Raw genomic sequence first — 18205 nt, forward strand, 5'->3', positions numbered from 1 at the left:
CAAATTTTCTAAAAATAGCAAGTTCCCATAAATAGTAACCACCCTGTTTACTAGTCCTTATTAAAATAGAAAAGACTAAAAATAAAATATATTTGGGTGATGCAAGATTGCTCTTAAACCCAGGATGCTCCTGCATCAATGCACCTAATCCTTTCTTAAATGCTGAATACACTCAAACATCTTCTACACAAGATTCTGCAAAATCAAAAACTAAGAAAGAATTGTCTAAAATTGAAAATCCTTCTTCTTCTATTCCTGAGGATAATTGGGGACTTTGGGTTTTAAGTCTACATTTATTGGAGGATACAAGTATCAAATTTATACTTTTATGAAAAAACAAGATGAACCTAAAAAGAAGAAACCATCAAAACTATTAAAAAACACATTTGTGCATGCTTTTGCTGAAGAAACCATCAAAACTATTAAGCTTGATAGTTATGACATACACACTCATGAATAACCTTTAAACTCTTGAAAACATGGCCTATTGTTATGGTGTGGGTTATACTCTATTACAGAAATTTGGATTTAATGGAAAAGGTTGCAGAAAATTCAAACAAGGAATACAAGTCCCTTTAGATAGTGGCTTTCTCGAACACACATTTGGATTGGGATTCAACCCTTATAAGAAAGCTTCATTGTTCCCTTTGCATGGTAGTCACATTTTCAGTGGATCTTTGAAATGATTAACCCTGATCTTTTGGATTTTGACAAGAAAATTGAAATGGATATTTTTCCTGATGATGAAGCTCTCTTGGATTTTCTAGGAGTTTATGATAATATTCCTTCTTTTCAATATAAGAAGCGAATGTCATATTGTTTAAACACTAATGATTACTTTGGAGAAGATACGAACTATGAGAACACCTATTATGAAAACTTTCCTATCAAAGATTCTATGAAAAGCAATTTGCTCTTTTCTCGCCAAAAGTATATAGTGGGCTTGGGAAGCTATCAAACCTTGGATCCATTGAATGAATTTCATGATGGACTCTCAATGAACCAAACAAATATTTGGTGGTCTCCTCTTTTTTATATGTAGGGGTTTCCTCTTCCAAAACTTCCAACGCTTTGTGCTCTTTATTTTCACAAATGTGGCATCATAACTTTCTGGGATATTTTTTTCTAGAGCTACTATGAGCCTTCGTTCGTGGGATGATATGTAAGTCGAGTTTCGTCTATCTCATCTAGATTGACAAACTTTTGACTTATCATTCTCTTCCTTACCTCTATAGCTAATTCATAAGCTTTATGTTGCCTCCGTTAAGCCTTGGTGGAAAGATTGTAAATAATATTTGCGACTCCTCTTTCCAGTTACAAGCCTAAGCTGCGTTATAATTGGTTGGTCCTTCATTTGCCCTCATTTGCCCATAGTTGCCACCCGCAATTTACGATGGACATTTGAATTCTTCTCTACGAACTTGGTGTCTTAGGATCTTCTCTATGTGATCAGCTACCACGAAACCTAAAATTGCCACTTTTCTTGGTGTATTCTTTACCAAGGTTTCCCTCTGTCCAAATACCTTCATCCATATTTTTTAGATTTCTTTTTTTGGGTTGAAATGGTTTTTCATGAAAACTTCATGGTAAAAACAGGGTCGATGATGGTATGGTATGGCATTTAGGCATCGATAGCCGCTGCCAACTCTTTCGGCCTGTTGTATAGTCCCACGTTTGACGTGTCACTTAACATGACATGTATCTACCGAGAGTGCTGACAAGTGTTGAAACATCTCTGCCACGTGTACTAGGAATATGACCTGTCCATCTCTCACTGTTCATCAAAGAAAATACCATCTCACACAGAAGAGTCTTTCAAGCATTCCACAATTTCCAGGAAGAGCGATCTAAGCAGGAAAACAGTGAGATTGTTTAGGTACCTTTCAAGCCTTTGCTCTCACTTCACAGGCCTATCAAACTTTTGTTTAGTTTTCAATTTCTTTTATTTGCTTCTCTTAGAAAGAGATTATTTTCCGATCAATCATAGGAAGCTTAGAGAAGAGAAAAAAATGACGAATTCACTTGTAAATTACATAATATTGAAATTTCAGAAATTATTTGATAGAGAAAACACTCTTCAGAGGAAACAGCTAGAACCAGAGAACATACCTGAAGAGCTGAAAGAGGCAACAAGAAAATGTATGTATATTCGTTTGCAAATGTTTTGTTTATATAAGCATTAAAATGGGGGATACTACAACTTTTAACGAAAGAAAAACAGTTAAATTTAGTATTTATTTGGGATGGGTTTATACTTGAGTTTTATATTGACAGAAGACTAATGATTCACAGTTCTATCTTTTTAGAAATTAGAACATCATTCATAAAATTTATACAATATTTAGAACTCATTCTTCTTTAGGATTTGAATTTGAATCTAACAGTACCGCAAATTAAAACAAGTTTTAATAAAAGACTAAAAATCAATTTAAAATTAAGATTCTTAAAAGGATTTGAACTTGAACCTTATATTCGATTATTACAAATTTAATCAACGACCAAGAGTGATTAAACAAGGTATTCCTCTCTGCTTTATTAGCACAAAAAAAAACCCAGACAATGCAGAGACGCTCTGCTTCCACATGAATACCAAATTGCAATAAATAAACACAATTTTGTTCATTTCAAATTTGCTAATACATATGCACAACTAGCCTTCGCTGACCTCCACAACTCCTCACCCTCTATAGTTTATCTGCATCCTTTCAGCGTTTGTTGTTCTGTGTTAGTAACACCTTCAAAAGTTCAAGATGCTGAAAATAAATAAATAAATAAATTCGGAAGACTGTAATTTACATCTGTCAAATGCATTTGCTTGTGGTTTATAACACCACATCCTCAATTTCATCTTGTTTTCCTACGATCCAAGTGTTGTCAATGCTTGGTGAAAATCGTTACCATGTTCCAAAGTTGCGTTCTTTACATTCCATGAGATGGCATCGGTTCGAGACATTTTGTCAAACAGTTCATGTACCCGTGTTTCCTTTAACATTTCGAATACAGTAATAAATTTAAAATGCTTAACTAATTTATTTTCCTCTCCGTTTGGCATTGGTGGGTGTTCATACTCTGTTTTAAAGCTCCCATTCTGGCATAGTTAGGGAAGACAGTAGCAAAGGTTGTGGAGAAGACACATAAAAATTTGTTTTGTCGATATTTCCTCACATCCTTGCCGCATTATAAAATAGTGGTGTACATTGTAATCAATCTCTTAAGTTTTGGATGATTTTTGCAATTAAAATAAAATTCTTGTATATAAAAGGTTCCTCATCATAAAGTCGATCAAATTGTATCTTCCACACTCATACTTATCCAATATTCTTAGCTTATTAGAGTGTATCATAACCAATTTATGTGGACATAAAGAGAAACCGTGCTTATTGCCTACATTGCTCTCAAATAACTCAATAAAGTCGTATCTTAATTTTAGTCTTGGATTGCTCTTAGCCTTATGTAAAAAGATTCAGAAGCCATAGTCTTTCCATTCCGTTCGCAAAACAAATTCTAAATAACATCACTGGAACAATGATAGATTTCTCCCTTTTCATCATAATCTCTCCAAGAACAACGATATATTTCTCCCTTTTCATCATAATCTTTTCAAGTATGACACGGATCTATTGTTGAATTATATATTTCTCCATTTTGGTCTGAAATTCGCAAAACCCTTTGCTCTCTTCTGTTCTCTCTTGAATCTAATTCCCTTTGCTCTCTTCTGTTCTCTCTTGAGTCTAATTGCAAATTCTACATTTTGCAATGCTCTTTAAAAATTGTCATGTCAACATAAGTAATTCTGAGATTTATAATTTCTGGTTTTGATTGTGTAGAGTTTTTTTACCATCAAATCGATGGTAAGAAAACTTCTACACAATCAAATCCAGAAATAAAAAAATCTCATTTACATGGATTGTGGAAATCTAATAGATATGATAAGTAATTCTATTTATGTTTCTGGGTGAGATTTCCATGATATTCTATTTATGCTTCTGGGTGAGATTGTGTGTGAGTTTATCAGCATCAACGTTTCAGATCATATTCAATGATCCATCATCACGATGAGAGATGGTCTATCATCAGGATGAGAGAGCTAAGAAAGAAAAGAAATAACTTAGCTGATGGGTTATTGAGCATGATCCGAAATGTTGATGCTGATAAACTCGCACACAATCTCACCCAGAAGCATAAATAGAATATCATCGATTGTGGAATTCTGTTACAATTAAACATAAGTAATCATTTTGATTTGCTTGCAGTAAATCCTTCCCTCTAGCTTAATTGTTTTGTTTTATGTAGATTTCACATTTTATCACAGATATGCATGAGACTTGCTAAATGTTAAAAACACCCAAAACTTCTACCATGTCAACACATTCTATTGAATTAGCTGAACCATCCCATTCAACTACGTGAATGCTGCCATGATTTAAATAAAAGGGCTTTTTCTAAGAGATATTAAGATAATATCCTGCATGAAAGCTTCACATTTTATTGCGTTTGTAAATTTTGGTTTACATTGTGGAAAGGTTTCATGATATTCATGGCCATTAGTTCTAGCTGATGAATGGCGTGGAACAGAGAATTTTGTCTACTCCAAAAGGGCAGTGCAAATTGCAATGAATCCAAGAAGCTCATGGTGTGGTGGAGGTCAGAGTGGTAGGCTAGGCATTGAGTTTGGCCATGCTGAAGTTGAAGGAGTTAGAGCCCATCCCATAGAAGACTACCATGTGGCAAAAGTTAAGCAGTTTGGACATGGGGATAGAATTGGATTGTTTGCTATTTTTGATGGTCATGGAGGCACCGAAGTAGCGAAATATCTTAAAGAAAATCTATTTGATGCAGTATTGGAACATCCCAAGTTCAACACAGATACACAACAAGCAATCAGAGAATCATTCATGGCTATTGACCAAAGGTTGTGTGTTCTAAGTCCTTATTCAAATGATTTTTTTTCATTCTTGTTTCTTGTGAATTGAATCATTTACTAGTTTGATGCTTAGATTTTTGCAGGATACTAGACATGGGCGAAACAAGCAGAGCATGGAGGGCAGGCTCTACTGCCACAACTGCATTCCTGATGGACAAGGGAAGGAGACTTATTGTTGCAAATGTAGGAGATTCAAGGGCTGTTCTCTGCCGTGGGAAGGTTGCAATAGACTTATCAGTGGATCATGAACCACAAAAACCTCAAGAACGAGAGCTGGTAGGAGTATGTTGGGAATGCATTATTCTTTTGAACAATATGTTTTACTACTTGTTTTTCAGGATTTGATTGTGTTTGTTTCTTGGTATCAATATTTTGGATCACATTCTGTAATCCATTATCCAGATGTTAGAGAATTTAAGGAATAGAGAACTTCTAATAATAGATCACAGAATGTGATGTCAAATATTGATAATCAAACACAATCAAATGTAGGAAAAACAAGAAGAAATGGTCACCTTTACTACTTAACACTTTTAGCTTAAGAATTAAGCCTTAATGTGCGATGTTTAAGCTGTCCAAGAAGAAACATATGAATTGTGAAAAACTAATTACTCAAATATGTCTTGCTCCCATGATGTTCATGAGGTATGGTCTTTGTGCAGGTTGAATCCAAAGGAGGAGAAGTGAGTAGAAGCACGAGTACTGATGTTTACAGAGTTGACATGACACTTGCAATGTCAAGAGCATTTGGAGATTATAACCTCAAGGCACATATAACAGTTGAACCAGACATTTGGGAAGGTGAACTCACAGCTGTTGATGAGTTTTTCATCATTGCAAGTGATGGCATATGGCATGTCATGAATAGCCAGGAAGCTGTGGACATAGCCAGAGAAGCTACTGGCGCAAAAGAGGCTGCCAAGGCACTCGTAGAAGCTGCGGTAAGGAGGCAGAGTTCTGATGATATTTCTGTCCTTATTGTTGGTCTTGGGGTTTCTGAATAACACTCTTTTAGTTATTGCTGCCTTCTACAATGCACATAATATCTTGTTCAGTACATAACATCAATAAGGATACCATAAAAACAGAAAGAAGAGTCCACAAGTTCCAGATTATTTTATACAACAGCAAGTTAATAGTCAAAGTAGGTTAGTATTTTGCAATGCATGTGTAAAGAAAAAGAAAAGAAGTTTATTTCGCTCTAGGAACAGCCAGTAGACAAAAAAACAGAGGGAAAAGTGTTTATTTTCTCCAATTTGGGATTGAAAAGCAGCAGCTCTGTCTCAATTGAATGATTTAAAATAAATAAATATACATATTTATTTGCTGCAAAATTTCCCTTCTCTATCTCTTCTTGACTATTTTTTCTGTGTGTTTTCTTTGTATTTTGTTTGTTCCCTACCTCTTACCATCATTTGTATTTCAATTTCTGCACTCTCTTTCTGACAATAGATCATGGAGTGTGATCTGAAATGTTGAGCTAAAAATACACAATTGAATCCAGAAACAAACTTATATTTGCTAATGGATTATAGAAATTTGCTAATGAATTGTAGAAATCTGATAATGTTAAATCATTTGTATTGTTCCTAAACTATTTTATAGTTTAATTGGATGAAGTATGCTCAAGTTTTCAACAATTGCTTCAAAGTGGAGATATGAGTAGTGGCAGCAACCATCTAGCAGTTCATATTTTGCATTTAAGGTATATAGCAAATGTAAATACAAACCAAATAATCATGTTAATGTTTGAGATCCTTATCAGTGAGAATATATCCAATTTAATTTAATGATAACAATAGCAGCAACATAAAGAATTGCATCTGGTGTTGTTTAATAGCAAGAACAGGTAAACCACCAATTAATTAATTGAATCTGGTCCTATTTTTATTCAAACCGTGCTAGATATCACGAGAGCAATGTCCTGTTTGAGCTATAAATTCACTTTAAACATTTGTTGAGAAACATAGTTTTTAATCTGTAAAGTTGAGTAATCTTGAACTAATCTTATTTAATAGTAACAACAGCTGCAAGCATAAACAAATTGAATCTAGTCTTATTTTAGTTCAACATATTGTTTTGATTCTAGTCTTATTTTAAATATCTGTTGACTCCCAGAATTTGGAATGTAAATTTGTACATGGCAGACAGAAGATGTACCTCTTAGGAAATTTTAAATGGCATGCCAAACTACCATTCATGGTTGGTAGAATTAAAATTTTTCCCAAATAGCCATCATAGTCGAATCTCCAGTAGTTTAAAATGGTTTTTTAGTGGTTACTTCATATTATATGACTCGGCAGTGTTTCTAATTTCCCTTCTTTTGCGATTCCAGAGGAAACCATCTAAATTTGTTTCCCGCTTCTAACAGTCACAATGTCGATTACTTTTCTTTTTCGGTAACCGAGTGGTTTGGGATATGACGTCACGTTTTCATGTGGTAGTGAAGCCTGAAGGGTTTTTTTTTGATGAATAGTCCGTTTCTATTAATAAATAATATATGAAAGGGGCTTTTTAAAAAGTGGAGTCTGTTGCCGGCTCAGCGAGGTATGCGTTTCAACATTTTCAGATAATAATCCACATGTTTTTCTCCCTTTTGTCTCTTTTGCCAAAATCCTTTTACGATTCCCTACAATGGTATTTAGAGAATTTTAAACCATGATTGAATGAAACCATTATTTGAAAAACTTGGTTAGGCATTTAGGTACAAGATGTCAAGATTGGAAAGAATAAAATTATATTCAAATGTAGATATTTGGCTCTTTGTTTTGATTTAAGAAGCACGAGAACGGTGTGGGCCTATTACAAGTTAACTATAGCTTGAGTGTTAAAAGGAGGAGGGAGCATATGATTGAGAATCGACGAGAGACGAGGGTCCTAACTTTGTACAATAGAATTGTCTTTTACGAACTATCTATACAATAGAATTTTCTTTCACCACCCCATCCCAAAAGAGTAAGGAATGAAAGTTATGAACTATATAAGAAATGTAATCTATCTGACTACGAAAGAAGGGGTAACAAGATTACAAGGTATGTTAGTGACTACCAAAGAAGGCAGTAGGAGGAAGGGAGAAACTTGGATGACTACTGATAGACTAGCAACATTACGAATCAGAGACAGAACATCAAGGTACAACTGGGTCACACCTAGATGATTATGTTCAATAGAATTCCAATTAGAGTCCAACTTAGAGAGAACCTCAATAGTTAAGTTTTCTTCTTTAGCATCCTTACACCATGTCGAGGTGACAAGGAGCGAACTAAAGCTAAGTGACCCATAGTGAAGCAATGCCAACAATGAAAGGGGATGCCCTTATAATCTAAAGGTTGCATATAGGCATGTCCTTGACAATCAAAAGTATGTCTCATTGAAGAGGTTTCATTAATTCAATGTGAACAAGAATGTGAGCAAGGGTGGAATGACCTAGGCGAGAAGTGGAATCACCAACATTCAAAAAGAGACCGTCAAAATTGAAGATTGCCTCATAACACACATCCTTCCAAAATTGAAGATGAAGATTAGATAGTCTAACCCAAATTGGATGCACAAACAATGGTTCAAGAGGAAGTCCAAAGTTTGACATAAATATGCTCCCCTAATGCCCAAAGTTGCTCCAACACTAAAATTTAGTCATAATCTTTGACTCCATGTTAAGGCGGTTATATCAAGAGAGTTTAAACATTTCATGAAATCACAATCTTCGATTAACAAGGGAACTATATAGTCATACTATAATCTTCACAATCTATAATATTTTTGGTCTTGGAAGCTTTTTTGTAAGATTTCTTCATAGAGCTATGTAGTTGACATTGGCAAAAAGTTGATATTTGTGAATACAAAATGATATAAGAGAATTCTAAGAAGCAAATAGATATATAAAATGAGTTAGTCACAGAGAGAAAAAAATCAATATGATCACTGAAAATGGTTAGGAAACAATACAATGCATCAATTAGTAGATGACCAAGTAGAGCAAGATGCAATTAAAGGCAAAAAGATAGAGATTTTGTTACTTCAAGAGTATTTTAGGTTAAAACCAAACAATATCAAAACAAATTATGTAGTATGAAAAGGAGACCACCTAAAAATATAGTTTTCATCAATTCCCAACATACATTAGAATATGAAACCATCTCAAAATAAATTGGATTAGAAACACCTTGTACAAGAGATGCTAATGTAATATTTTCACTCTTAGGGCTTCTATTCCTTTGCTTGTTACATTCAGAAAAGGTATGCACAGTACTAATATATAAATGCATAATCAAGATAAAGAGATGATATAATCCATTGAAAAGTATATGTAGAAGAAGATAAAATTAAGTTTGAATGCACCTAGAATGGAAATAGGAGAAATGGAGACTCAGCTAGATCTGAATTTTTTACTGTCAAAATCCCAAAAATAATTGTAACTAATAATATGAGATCTTGATCCTAGTTTTTATCTGTAAACTAAATGTCAACTAATCTTGCAGAAAATAGAACATCTAAAATGTTATGTACCCAAGGTTTTCTACTGGGATAAAGGCTGAGATAACATTAAAAAATATTATAGTTGGTTCTAGGGTCTTTTCTACCTACAAATTTGAGAATTGTGTGTGTATGGGGGGTAGCTAAATAGGGATTTACCTTGGTCAACCCTCTGTTTTGGTGATTCCCAACTCCATAGATAGCTTATATAGTTGAGATAAAAGTACGTGAATCTAGACTATATCTAATTGCTATGAGCTAAAGTACATAAATTCAATGTAAAGATCTACCCTAGTATACTATGTCTAAATTTGTATGAGATAAAGTACATAAATGCAATGTAAATATATACCCTAGTGTGATAGAGTAAACTCTATGGAAATGCAATCAACACCTGATTGAAAGCATGTAACAAGCATAGATAAAAAGTATAAACATATAGATATGAGGTTGAATCAGGATCACTAGAACTTTTAACCTTCAAAACAACCTGATTACATTCACCACATTATCCATCTCATATCTAGATTATGTGTAACATAACTTATAATTTCAAATGTTGAAATAGATCTAACTATGTATCACATCCATCAACATGAAAATGTAAACACGTGACAAAAGAGGTTTTTGTTATCCAGAAACCCTCCAAGGTGAAGGTAAAACTAGGGTGGGGATGACACCCACAAATCTTCACTACTGTAGAAACAAAGTTAGCCTGTTAGGACTACAAATTTAATCACTTATGATGATCTACCCTATGAGGGGCTTGTCCTGTTAAGAGCTTTACAAAGACTATTAGGTCTAACTTGATTAAAGGATTTAACACTCAGAATGAAGGAAGGAATCTATTAAGAGATTTACTTAGGCCTATTAGGACTACTCTATTAAGAGATTTACCTTGATTCACTTTGCTAAAATGATTCAATACCCAATCCTTCATTTTGCACTATCAATGTTGATTATGGATATCTTCTTTCCAATCTCTAATATGATCTCCTATTTGATATATCTTTACTCTGCTCTTCACTACTTCAGTAGGTCGCCGAACTCTGTTACTTCACAACTTTCTCTTGTAGCCTCCAAATCCTAACTCCTTTGCATGAGTATTCATAGTACTTCACTTCCTTTCTCTTCACTCATACACACACTATGTAAAATAGGGTTTCGATCTACCCTTATAAAGACATATGTAGAGTCTTCTAGAATAAGATCAACGACCTAGATGTTTCCCTTTTTGCCTCTTCATTTGATTGGTTGTCCCACCTTCATAGAGATTGATGATCCACGTCAAAATGTGTAAAAATTGTTGTAACAAACTCTACAATCATTAAATGTTGTTTATATGTCTGCTCAAAATGGTTTACCTCAAAGTTTGTATCATTTCATACATTCTTCTACACACTATGTTACTCAACACATATTGCCTCTAATGCTCAGTTGTAACTATTTTTCCTGTTGATACTCGGCCTCAACTAACTTAGCTCCTTCTATATGACTCGGCATCCATATACTCTGTTTACTCAATATTTATTGAACTCGGCTTGTATAGGAATGCTCAGCAACCAATGGACTTACTCAGATCCTATGGAGCTCGACATGTACACGATTATTTGCAAGTCTTTACAAATACATGGCTTAGCCTGTATAGAGTGACTCGGTCACAATGATGACCGACCAACTCTGCCTTGTATATGACTAAGTGTTTGACACTAATAGACAACAAAACTAGAGCGATCAATAGAAGATAACAATAAACCATACATAATCATAAGAGGAAAAGTACACATTAATCATTAGTCAATCTCCATGTCACTATCACAATCTTTTTGAAGCTTCTTGTAAATGTTGAAATAACTAATTTCCTTGATAGTAGATTGATGTAGCCTTGATTTGTAAGTCTTTACTTCATGAGATGTCTTCAAATTGGGGTTGTAATGTTGCAATCTCTTTCATCTTACCAAAGGGAAGTGTGAAGTTTAAATGAAACCAAATTAGGAGATAAAATTAAGAGAGATGACTATAAATCCTAATGCTTCACTAAATTAGTAAAATAGGGGCCCAATTTATATTTGGGCTGAAAAATCAAGGTATATAATGTTTGAAACATTTTGTACCTCAAAATAAAACATTTAAAATGTTTTATTCCACCCACTTTAGGCCCAAAATAGGAATTTGTGTTCCAAGAAATAAGAGGATGTGAGATTAGAACTGATAGCCAATTTCAAGGTTAGGGGAGAATACCAAGGTCGTAAAATAGTAATATAGGGGCTAGGAGATGATATGAATTATTGGATTAGAGGAAAAATAGAAGAGTACACTTAGAAATAAGGACTTACCTTGATTTTGAACAAGATTGAAGGGATAAAGAACCCAAAATTAAATTTAAGTGTTCATTAAGCACAATTATAAAGTCCTATTATACAAGCCATAATGAAAACATGCTAAAAGATGTGCTATTAAATTATGGAACAATGAAGCATTTCTATTCTTAGATTTTATGACAATAAATTTAGTCCCCACTTTAGCGGTAGATAACATTGTACATATGCAAGCTAAAGTACATGAAATTAGTAATGAAAAGGATATCTCAAAGTTGTCTAACACAAGCCCATAGTATGTAATACCTACAACAAAATCTTAGGAACCACATTCTAAAAAATCACCTTGTTAGTTTAAAATCACAACCACTACGACTTACTAAGAGAATGATGAAACTCACTAGTATATGTGTGCGCCCTAGTTTAATTTGGGTTGCTAATTAGTAAGGTGAAATAGGGTATCATGCTTACTATATAAAATTGTGAACATAATTTTGTTGAAAAATTCTATCAACAAGTTTTGAAATGAACTCAAAACAATCTATAGTGAATTTAGATTGATAGGAAACTAAATCACAATCTTGACACAAAAACCATTGTGAGAATTGTAGGTCTCTAGGTCAAGATATGAGTGACTAAGTGAAGCATATACCAAGGATAAAACACAATCCATTATCTAATCCACTAAACAAGCTAGGAGATCATAAAAGAAAGAGAGAATTCATGAATACAACAAGCTAGGAATTTGTGTTATGCTAGGTGATTCAAGAAAGAAGAAAATGAGAAGAGTGGAAAGGCTAGCAAGTTGTGTTATGACAGTTCCACCATCTCAAAGAAAAAGGTAAGGAGAATTGGTGGTCTATCAATATGCATTATGCTACTTAATTCTACCTTGCAAACTATGTGCATAGGAGTGACTTGTTAAATTTTGTGCTTAGAGGAAGCTTATGGAATTAATATTATAGAAATTGGTGTTTCCTTGTCCATAAACATGACCAACATTAAGGAAAGTATTGTCTCCCTAAAGATACAAAAATGGTCATTTCTAAGGAAAATATTAGTTCCTTAGGAGTCAATAAGTACAATTATTCCTATGGAAAGCATTGTGTCTTTAGGGATCAATAAAGACAATTAGTCCTAAGGAAATCATTGTCTCCTTAGGGAGAAAGAGGGACAATAAGACTTAAGTAAAACATTGTCTCCTTAAGGATCAATAAGGTTGCATAATGTACAAGGATACCACACATATATGATGGCAAGATGATAAATAAAAGTGAACAAGGATACCTAGTTCTAACAACAAAGATATTCTTAAAACATTACTAAATGTTATAACCTTGACAAAGATGAAAATTCTTATTAAGTAATGAAAATATAATCATGAAAGGATATACATTCAAGTGGGAAGAGACCCTTGATGGGAAGAGATCTTGGTTGCAAGAAGTGCACCTTCAAGAGGAGTTTTTGAACAAAGACAATTTTTAAGACAAAGAGGGGAGGAGAGTAAGAATGCACCCTTTTAGTCCTATATTTCTAGGTGAAAATAGATTCTTCATGAATGCAAATACATTATAAGCCCCCAAGTAAGGATATTATTTTAGGATAGACATGTTCTTGTGAGAAAGGAATAGGTTGCAAGCTCAAGATGTAAATCTCCTATGAAAGAGAAGATCCTTGCATAAACACAAAAATCTATACAAGAAGGATATCATAAATATCATATAATTGAAAGAAAGTGAATCCTTAGAAAAGAAAAAGAGATTGATAAATGAAACCTTTCCCCCAAGGGTGAAGGCAAGGAAAAGGTAACTCATTATATACCTCAAGCGATAGATCCTTTACAATAGACCCACGCTTTCAAAAAAGAAGAAAGATATAACTTGGGATGTAAATCTCCTAGAAAAAGGGATGTAAATCTCCTAGAAAAAGGAAGATCGTTACATAAAATAAAAAATACATCCAATAAATGACACACTATTATAAAAGAATTAAATAAAAAAAGAGATATTGGATCTATTGGAAAGGAAGAGAAAATGAGGAAGGATGATCAAGTATACACACCTTCCATATTGTTAGGTAAAGGAATACTTAGAAAAGGACAACAAAATAGGCACCCCAAATGGATAGGTTAGTCGTGCACCTTTAGCAAAGAAAATGTGGTAAACCCATGATGTGAATATTCTAAAAAAGATAAGATTATTACCTAAACAAACTATTCTTTGTAAGGAAGGAGACCATTTTATAAAATACGCAACTCAACAAAGGGAGTAAATGGGTCCATGGAATAGGAAGAGTATTATTTTTTTCATAAAGTATGATTGCACCTGAAATTGCATCACCACAAATAACAATGAGCCCCCAAAGCATATGTTAGTAATGACACATAGTGAGGAGAGACATAATAGGTGTATCATCTTAAATTGGAAACACTTCAGTTTAATAATGGCTTAGCACACATTTAATATGATTTCATCATAAATTGTATTTATTCCCATTTCTTCTTATCTCTTTTTATTCCTACTAGATGGAATTGGGGTATATGTATCCTCCTTGGTATTCCTATTCTATGGCACAAAGCTCAAGGTAGGACCTATCCACTTGTTATCCTCCTTTTTCATCTTTCAATTACCAAATCCCTTTTCCATACCAAAATGGGGCTTTTCTTGAGATCTACATGGAATTTCCAAAATCAATGCCTAGCTTGGGACCTTGGGGAATCTTAGAGTTTTCTGGGCCCTTAGTCAGGGACATATTACATCCCTACCCTAAGTCAGGGACATATTGCATCCCCACCCTAGGTCAGGAATGTAGTGTGTCCCTACCCCCAAGTCCTACTTTGGATCCTCTTCTTAGCCCTTGTGTTGGGGTTGATTTGAGGCATTGCTTCTTTTTCTCAATCAGATGGCATGAGAAAGGTTATTCTAGATCCTTTATAAGAACATCTAGTTACCTCATTTTTAGTCATTTCAGCACACATAGAAAGTTGTCAAGAAATCAAGCCTTCAAGAATTCAAGCATCCAAGAATTCAAGCATTTCATCCATCTTTAAGTACATTCAAGAAGATCATTTTGAAATCCACTAGAGAGGAAATCTCTTGCATTCAAGGTTCTTTCAAGGAGCTTCAAAGGAGTTCATTTGGTGGCTTCATCATCTATCTTCCATGCTCATGAAACAACCTTTCAAGATCTAGCTTCCTCCATTGGTGATAGTGGATCTTGTTTTCAAGAGATGGTTCAAACATTCATCCTTCTACTATATTCACATTCTTGATCCAAATCAACTTGATAAAGTGAGATTACTGCAATTGATTGAGAAATCCTACTATTGGAAGATGAATTTGTTCATTTACTTCACATTTTCAGCATTAAAATTATTTCTATTTCAAGGTTAATTATAATTGGGGTTTGACCAAGGCAACCCCCCCACCCATTAACAAAAAAATACCGTTTTTCATATGGTTACAGATCTTGGAAGGAAAAACATATTGCAAATTCAGATACCTTTTTTGTAGAACTTTATAGATCCAAAATTAGTTTCATGATTGGAAACTGAATATTAGGAATGCATGGTGTCTCCCATCCTTGCATATTGAACCTATCCTAGATTGGCACCACCCTTGCAGGTCAACTCTAGCCTTAAGCCGAATGATTTTTGTGTTTTGTAGATCTCACAATTTTAGGTTTAGATCCAAGTCTGTTCATTGTCTATAATAGTAAAGAGGGCAAAAATTTAGATCCAATTCTCCACTCACTTTTCAAGATTCGTCATTTATTTTCTTTATTCATTTTAGAAAATTTACCTACTAGATCTATATTCATGAATTTTGTAGCTTCTTGCTACATTAGGGTTTTAAGGATCTTGCATTCTTTCTCTAATTCTATAATCGTTAGATCTTTGTTTGTATAAGTGCTCCTTCATAATTTGGATTGCATTAATCTTCTTAGATCTAATTTCCTTAGAGTTAGAATTGAAAGGATCAATCTCCTTAATTTCCCTTTGAGGTATAAGGTCAAACCCCAAACCTAAAAAATGGAGTGCCCTTTTTTGATTGCTTCACATTCACCTTATACATTTTTTCTGAACCTGAAGAACCTTCTTCCTACTCTCAATCCTTATACATTTTTATTATTGAAGAACCTTGTTCCTACTCTTTATTCAAAGATGATTGGGGTACATTATATTTTACTCCAACTTTTATTAGAGAATACAGAGTTGACAATCTTTTATTCATGAAATATCAACCAAATCCTCTTTCTAATAACTTTGTTGCTACTTCCACTCATGATGAATCTCTTACACTTGATGATATAGCTTCTTGTTATGGATTCACTGCCAATGGATGTGTTAAACAACAAAAAGAAGAAAATAATATGCCCTTAGGCAATGGGGGGAATGCTCATTCTCTCAACACCATTGTCAATCATACATTAGGATGTGTACAACAAAGTGTTGAATCTCATTCATTGTCCACATCCTCTCCTTTATCATCTAACATACCCTCTCCTACTAATAAATAAATTATTTTCCCTAATTTTCTTCACACTAAGGTGATTACTAGACCTAAATGTAGAAAGAAAGATAGCAAAAAACTTATGAATCTTCTGTTTTGCATGTATTACCATTATCATGATCACTCTAATAATGATTGTCAAGCTTTATATTGCAAGATTCAATAACTCATTAATAATGAGGTTATTAACATATCTCCTTATAATGAGCTATATTTCAGTCCTAATTTATTTACATAAAATCTAAGTCCCTATTATGTTGTTCCATTCTATTTAACATTATTAGCCTATCTCTTGGGGCCTCATTGTTATACATGGCCCACTTTTTGAGTAGCATACTAGGTCCCATTTTTCCTTTGTTCCTACACTTGTGTGATAAGGGAACCTTATCCATATTTTTCATTCTCCCAAGGATCCACTATTTCTTTGGTTGTGTGTTATTTGTTTATCTTGCAACATCCAATCTTATACAATTTACAATTGGGTTTCCACATGTACCATCTTGAATTGGAAGTGCTTCAATTTAAAGATGATTTAGCAATTAATTAGTGAGATTTGATGCTAGGCTTGTATTTCTCCCCTTTCTTCTCACCTCTCTTTATCTATCCTAGACACAATTAGGTATGACCTAATAAATCCTAATTGATATTCCTCTTTTGTGGTGCAAAGTTTGAGGTAGGAACTATCCACTTGGGCCCTCCCTCTCCTCTTTCACATCACTCAAAATCTCTTTTTCACACCAAAACTGAATTTCCTCAAAATTTGTAGCTAATTTCCATAAAATGAAACCTATTTCGAGAGGTTTGATCCTGATTGGGTCCCATTTTTGGGTTCCCTTCTTTGGCCCTTTTCCAGGTTTGATCTGAGGTGTCAATATTTAGGTTTGGTCGACTGGTTGGAGAGAGTTTATTCTAATTGTCATATAAGCCCATCTATTTTCCTCATTTTGCATCATGAATTCACAATATCTATCTCATACACACACAATAATTCCATCAACAAGTAATATCAAGCATCTATTGTACACTAGTACTCAAGCACTCAAGTATTTAGGAATTCGAGGGATTCAAGCATTTAAGAAAATTTTCAAGTCCATCCAAGGAGATCCTTTTTCTAGTCATTGGAGAGGAGATCCCTTGCATTCAAGGTGCTTTAAAGGAGATTCAAATAGTTCATTTAAGGGCTTCATCATCTCTTTCATCTTCATGCTACAACCTTTCAAGATCTATCCTCCTTTATTGATGATGTTGGAGCATGTAATCAAGGAAGGTCTTCTAAATACATCTATTATTCTCTATTCACATTCCTCTTGATCTGATTAAATTGGTAAAGTGAGAATATTGAATTTGACTTGAAAGATTCTACTATTGTAAGGTGAATTTGTGCATTTACTTTATATTTCCAACATTTCAATTACTTCTATTTCAAGGTTAATTCCTAAACTAGAGTTTGACCATGGAAAATCCCCCATCAACAAAAAAAACTATTCTTATTGTAGGTTGCAGATCTTAGAAGGAAAAATAGGTTGCAAATTTGGACAACCTTTTTGTAGAACTTTGGAGATTCATAATTTATTTCATGATCAAACAGTGTTGAATATGGCCAAATTTTGGGCCTGTGAAGTCAATCTTCCTATCAAAATTCAACTCTACCACACAACCAAATAATTTATAGGTTCTAGATATCTTGTGGTTTCAAGTTTGTATCCATATTTGTTTACTAATTGGAGTTACACGGACATCAAAAAATTAGATCCAACATTCCTCTTTATTTTCAAGTTAAGTCATTTAATTTATTTTATTTTATTTTAGCACATCTACTTTCTATATCAATAGTCTTAATTGTATTTCATATCTCTTGCTACATTAGGGTTTTAACAATCTTGTATTATTTCTCCAATTCTATAATCATTAGATGTTTCCTTTCATTAGTGTTTCTTTATCACTTGGTTGGAACTAATCTTCTTAGATATAGTTACCTT

General features: G+C 33.8%; 1 protein-coding gene across 7 annotated transcripts; it reads left to right on the top strand.

Annotated features, from left to right (window-relative positions):
- The first annotated feature begins 1505 nt into the window (after window positions 1-1505).
- LOC149570589 (putative protein phosphatase 2C 20) lies at window positions 1506-6258 on the top strand. 7 transcript variants are annotated; one of them, XM_089817927.1, is made up of 5 exons: window positions 1506-1876; window positions 2052-2139; window positions 4524-4912; window positions 5008-5200; window positions 5587-6258. In XM_089817927.1, the coding sequence occupies exons 3-5, from the start codon at window positions 4614-4616 to the stop codon at window positions 5926-5928; spliced, it is 834 nt and encodes a 277-aa protein (XP_089674053.1). In that variant the 5' UTR covers window positions 1506-1876; window positions 2052-2139; window positions 4524-4613; the 3' UTR covers window positions 5929-6258. The 7 variants fall into 7 exon arrangements, with proteins under 7 accessions (XP_089674053.1, XP_089674054.1, XP_089674055.1 ...); XM_089817928.1 differs by having other exon boundaries at window positions 4549-4912; XM_089817926.1 differs by having other exon boundaries at window positions 1507-1876; window positions 4576-4912.
- Window positions 6259-18205: the final 11947 nt, after the last annotated feature.

Source organism: Cupressus sempervirens, chromosome 3, assembly GCF_028749045.1.
Source record: "Cupressus sempervirens isolate cs-2001-9-10 chromosome 3, ASM2874904v1, whole genome shotgun sequence".
In the NCBI taxonomy this organism is placed as follows: Eukaryota; Viridiplantae; Streptophyta; class Pinopsida; order Cupressales; family Cupressaceae; genus Cupressus; species Cupressus sempervirens.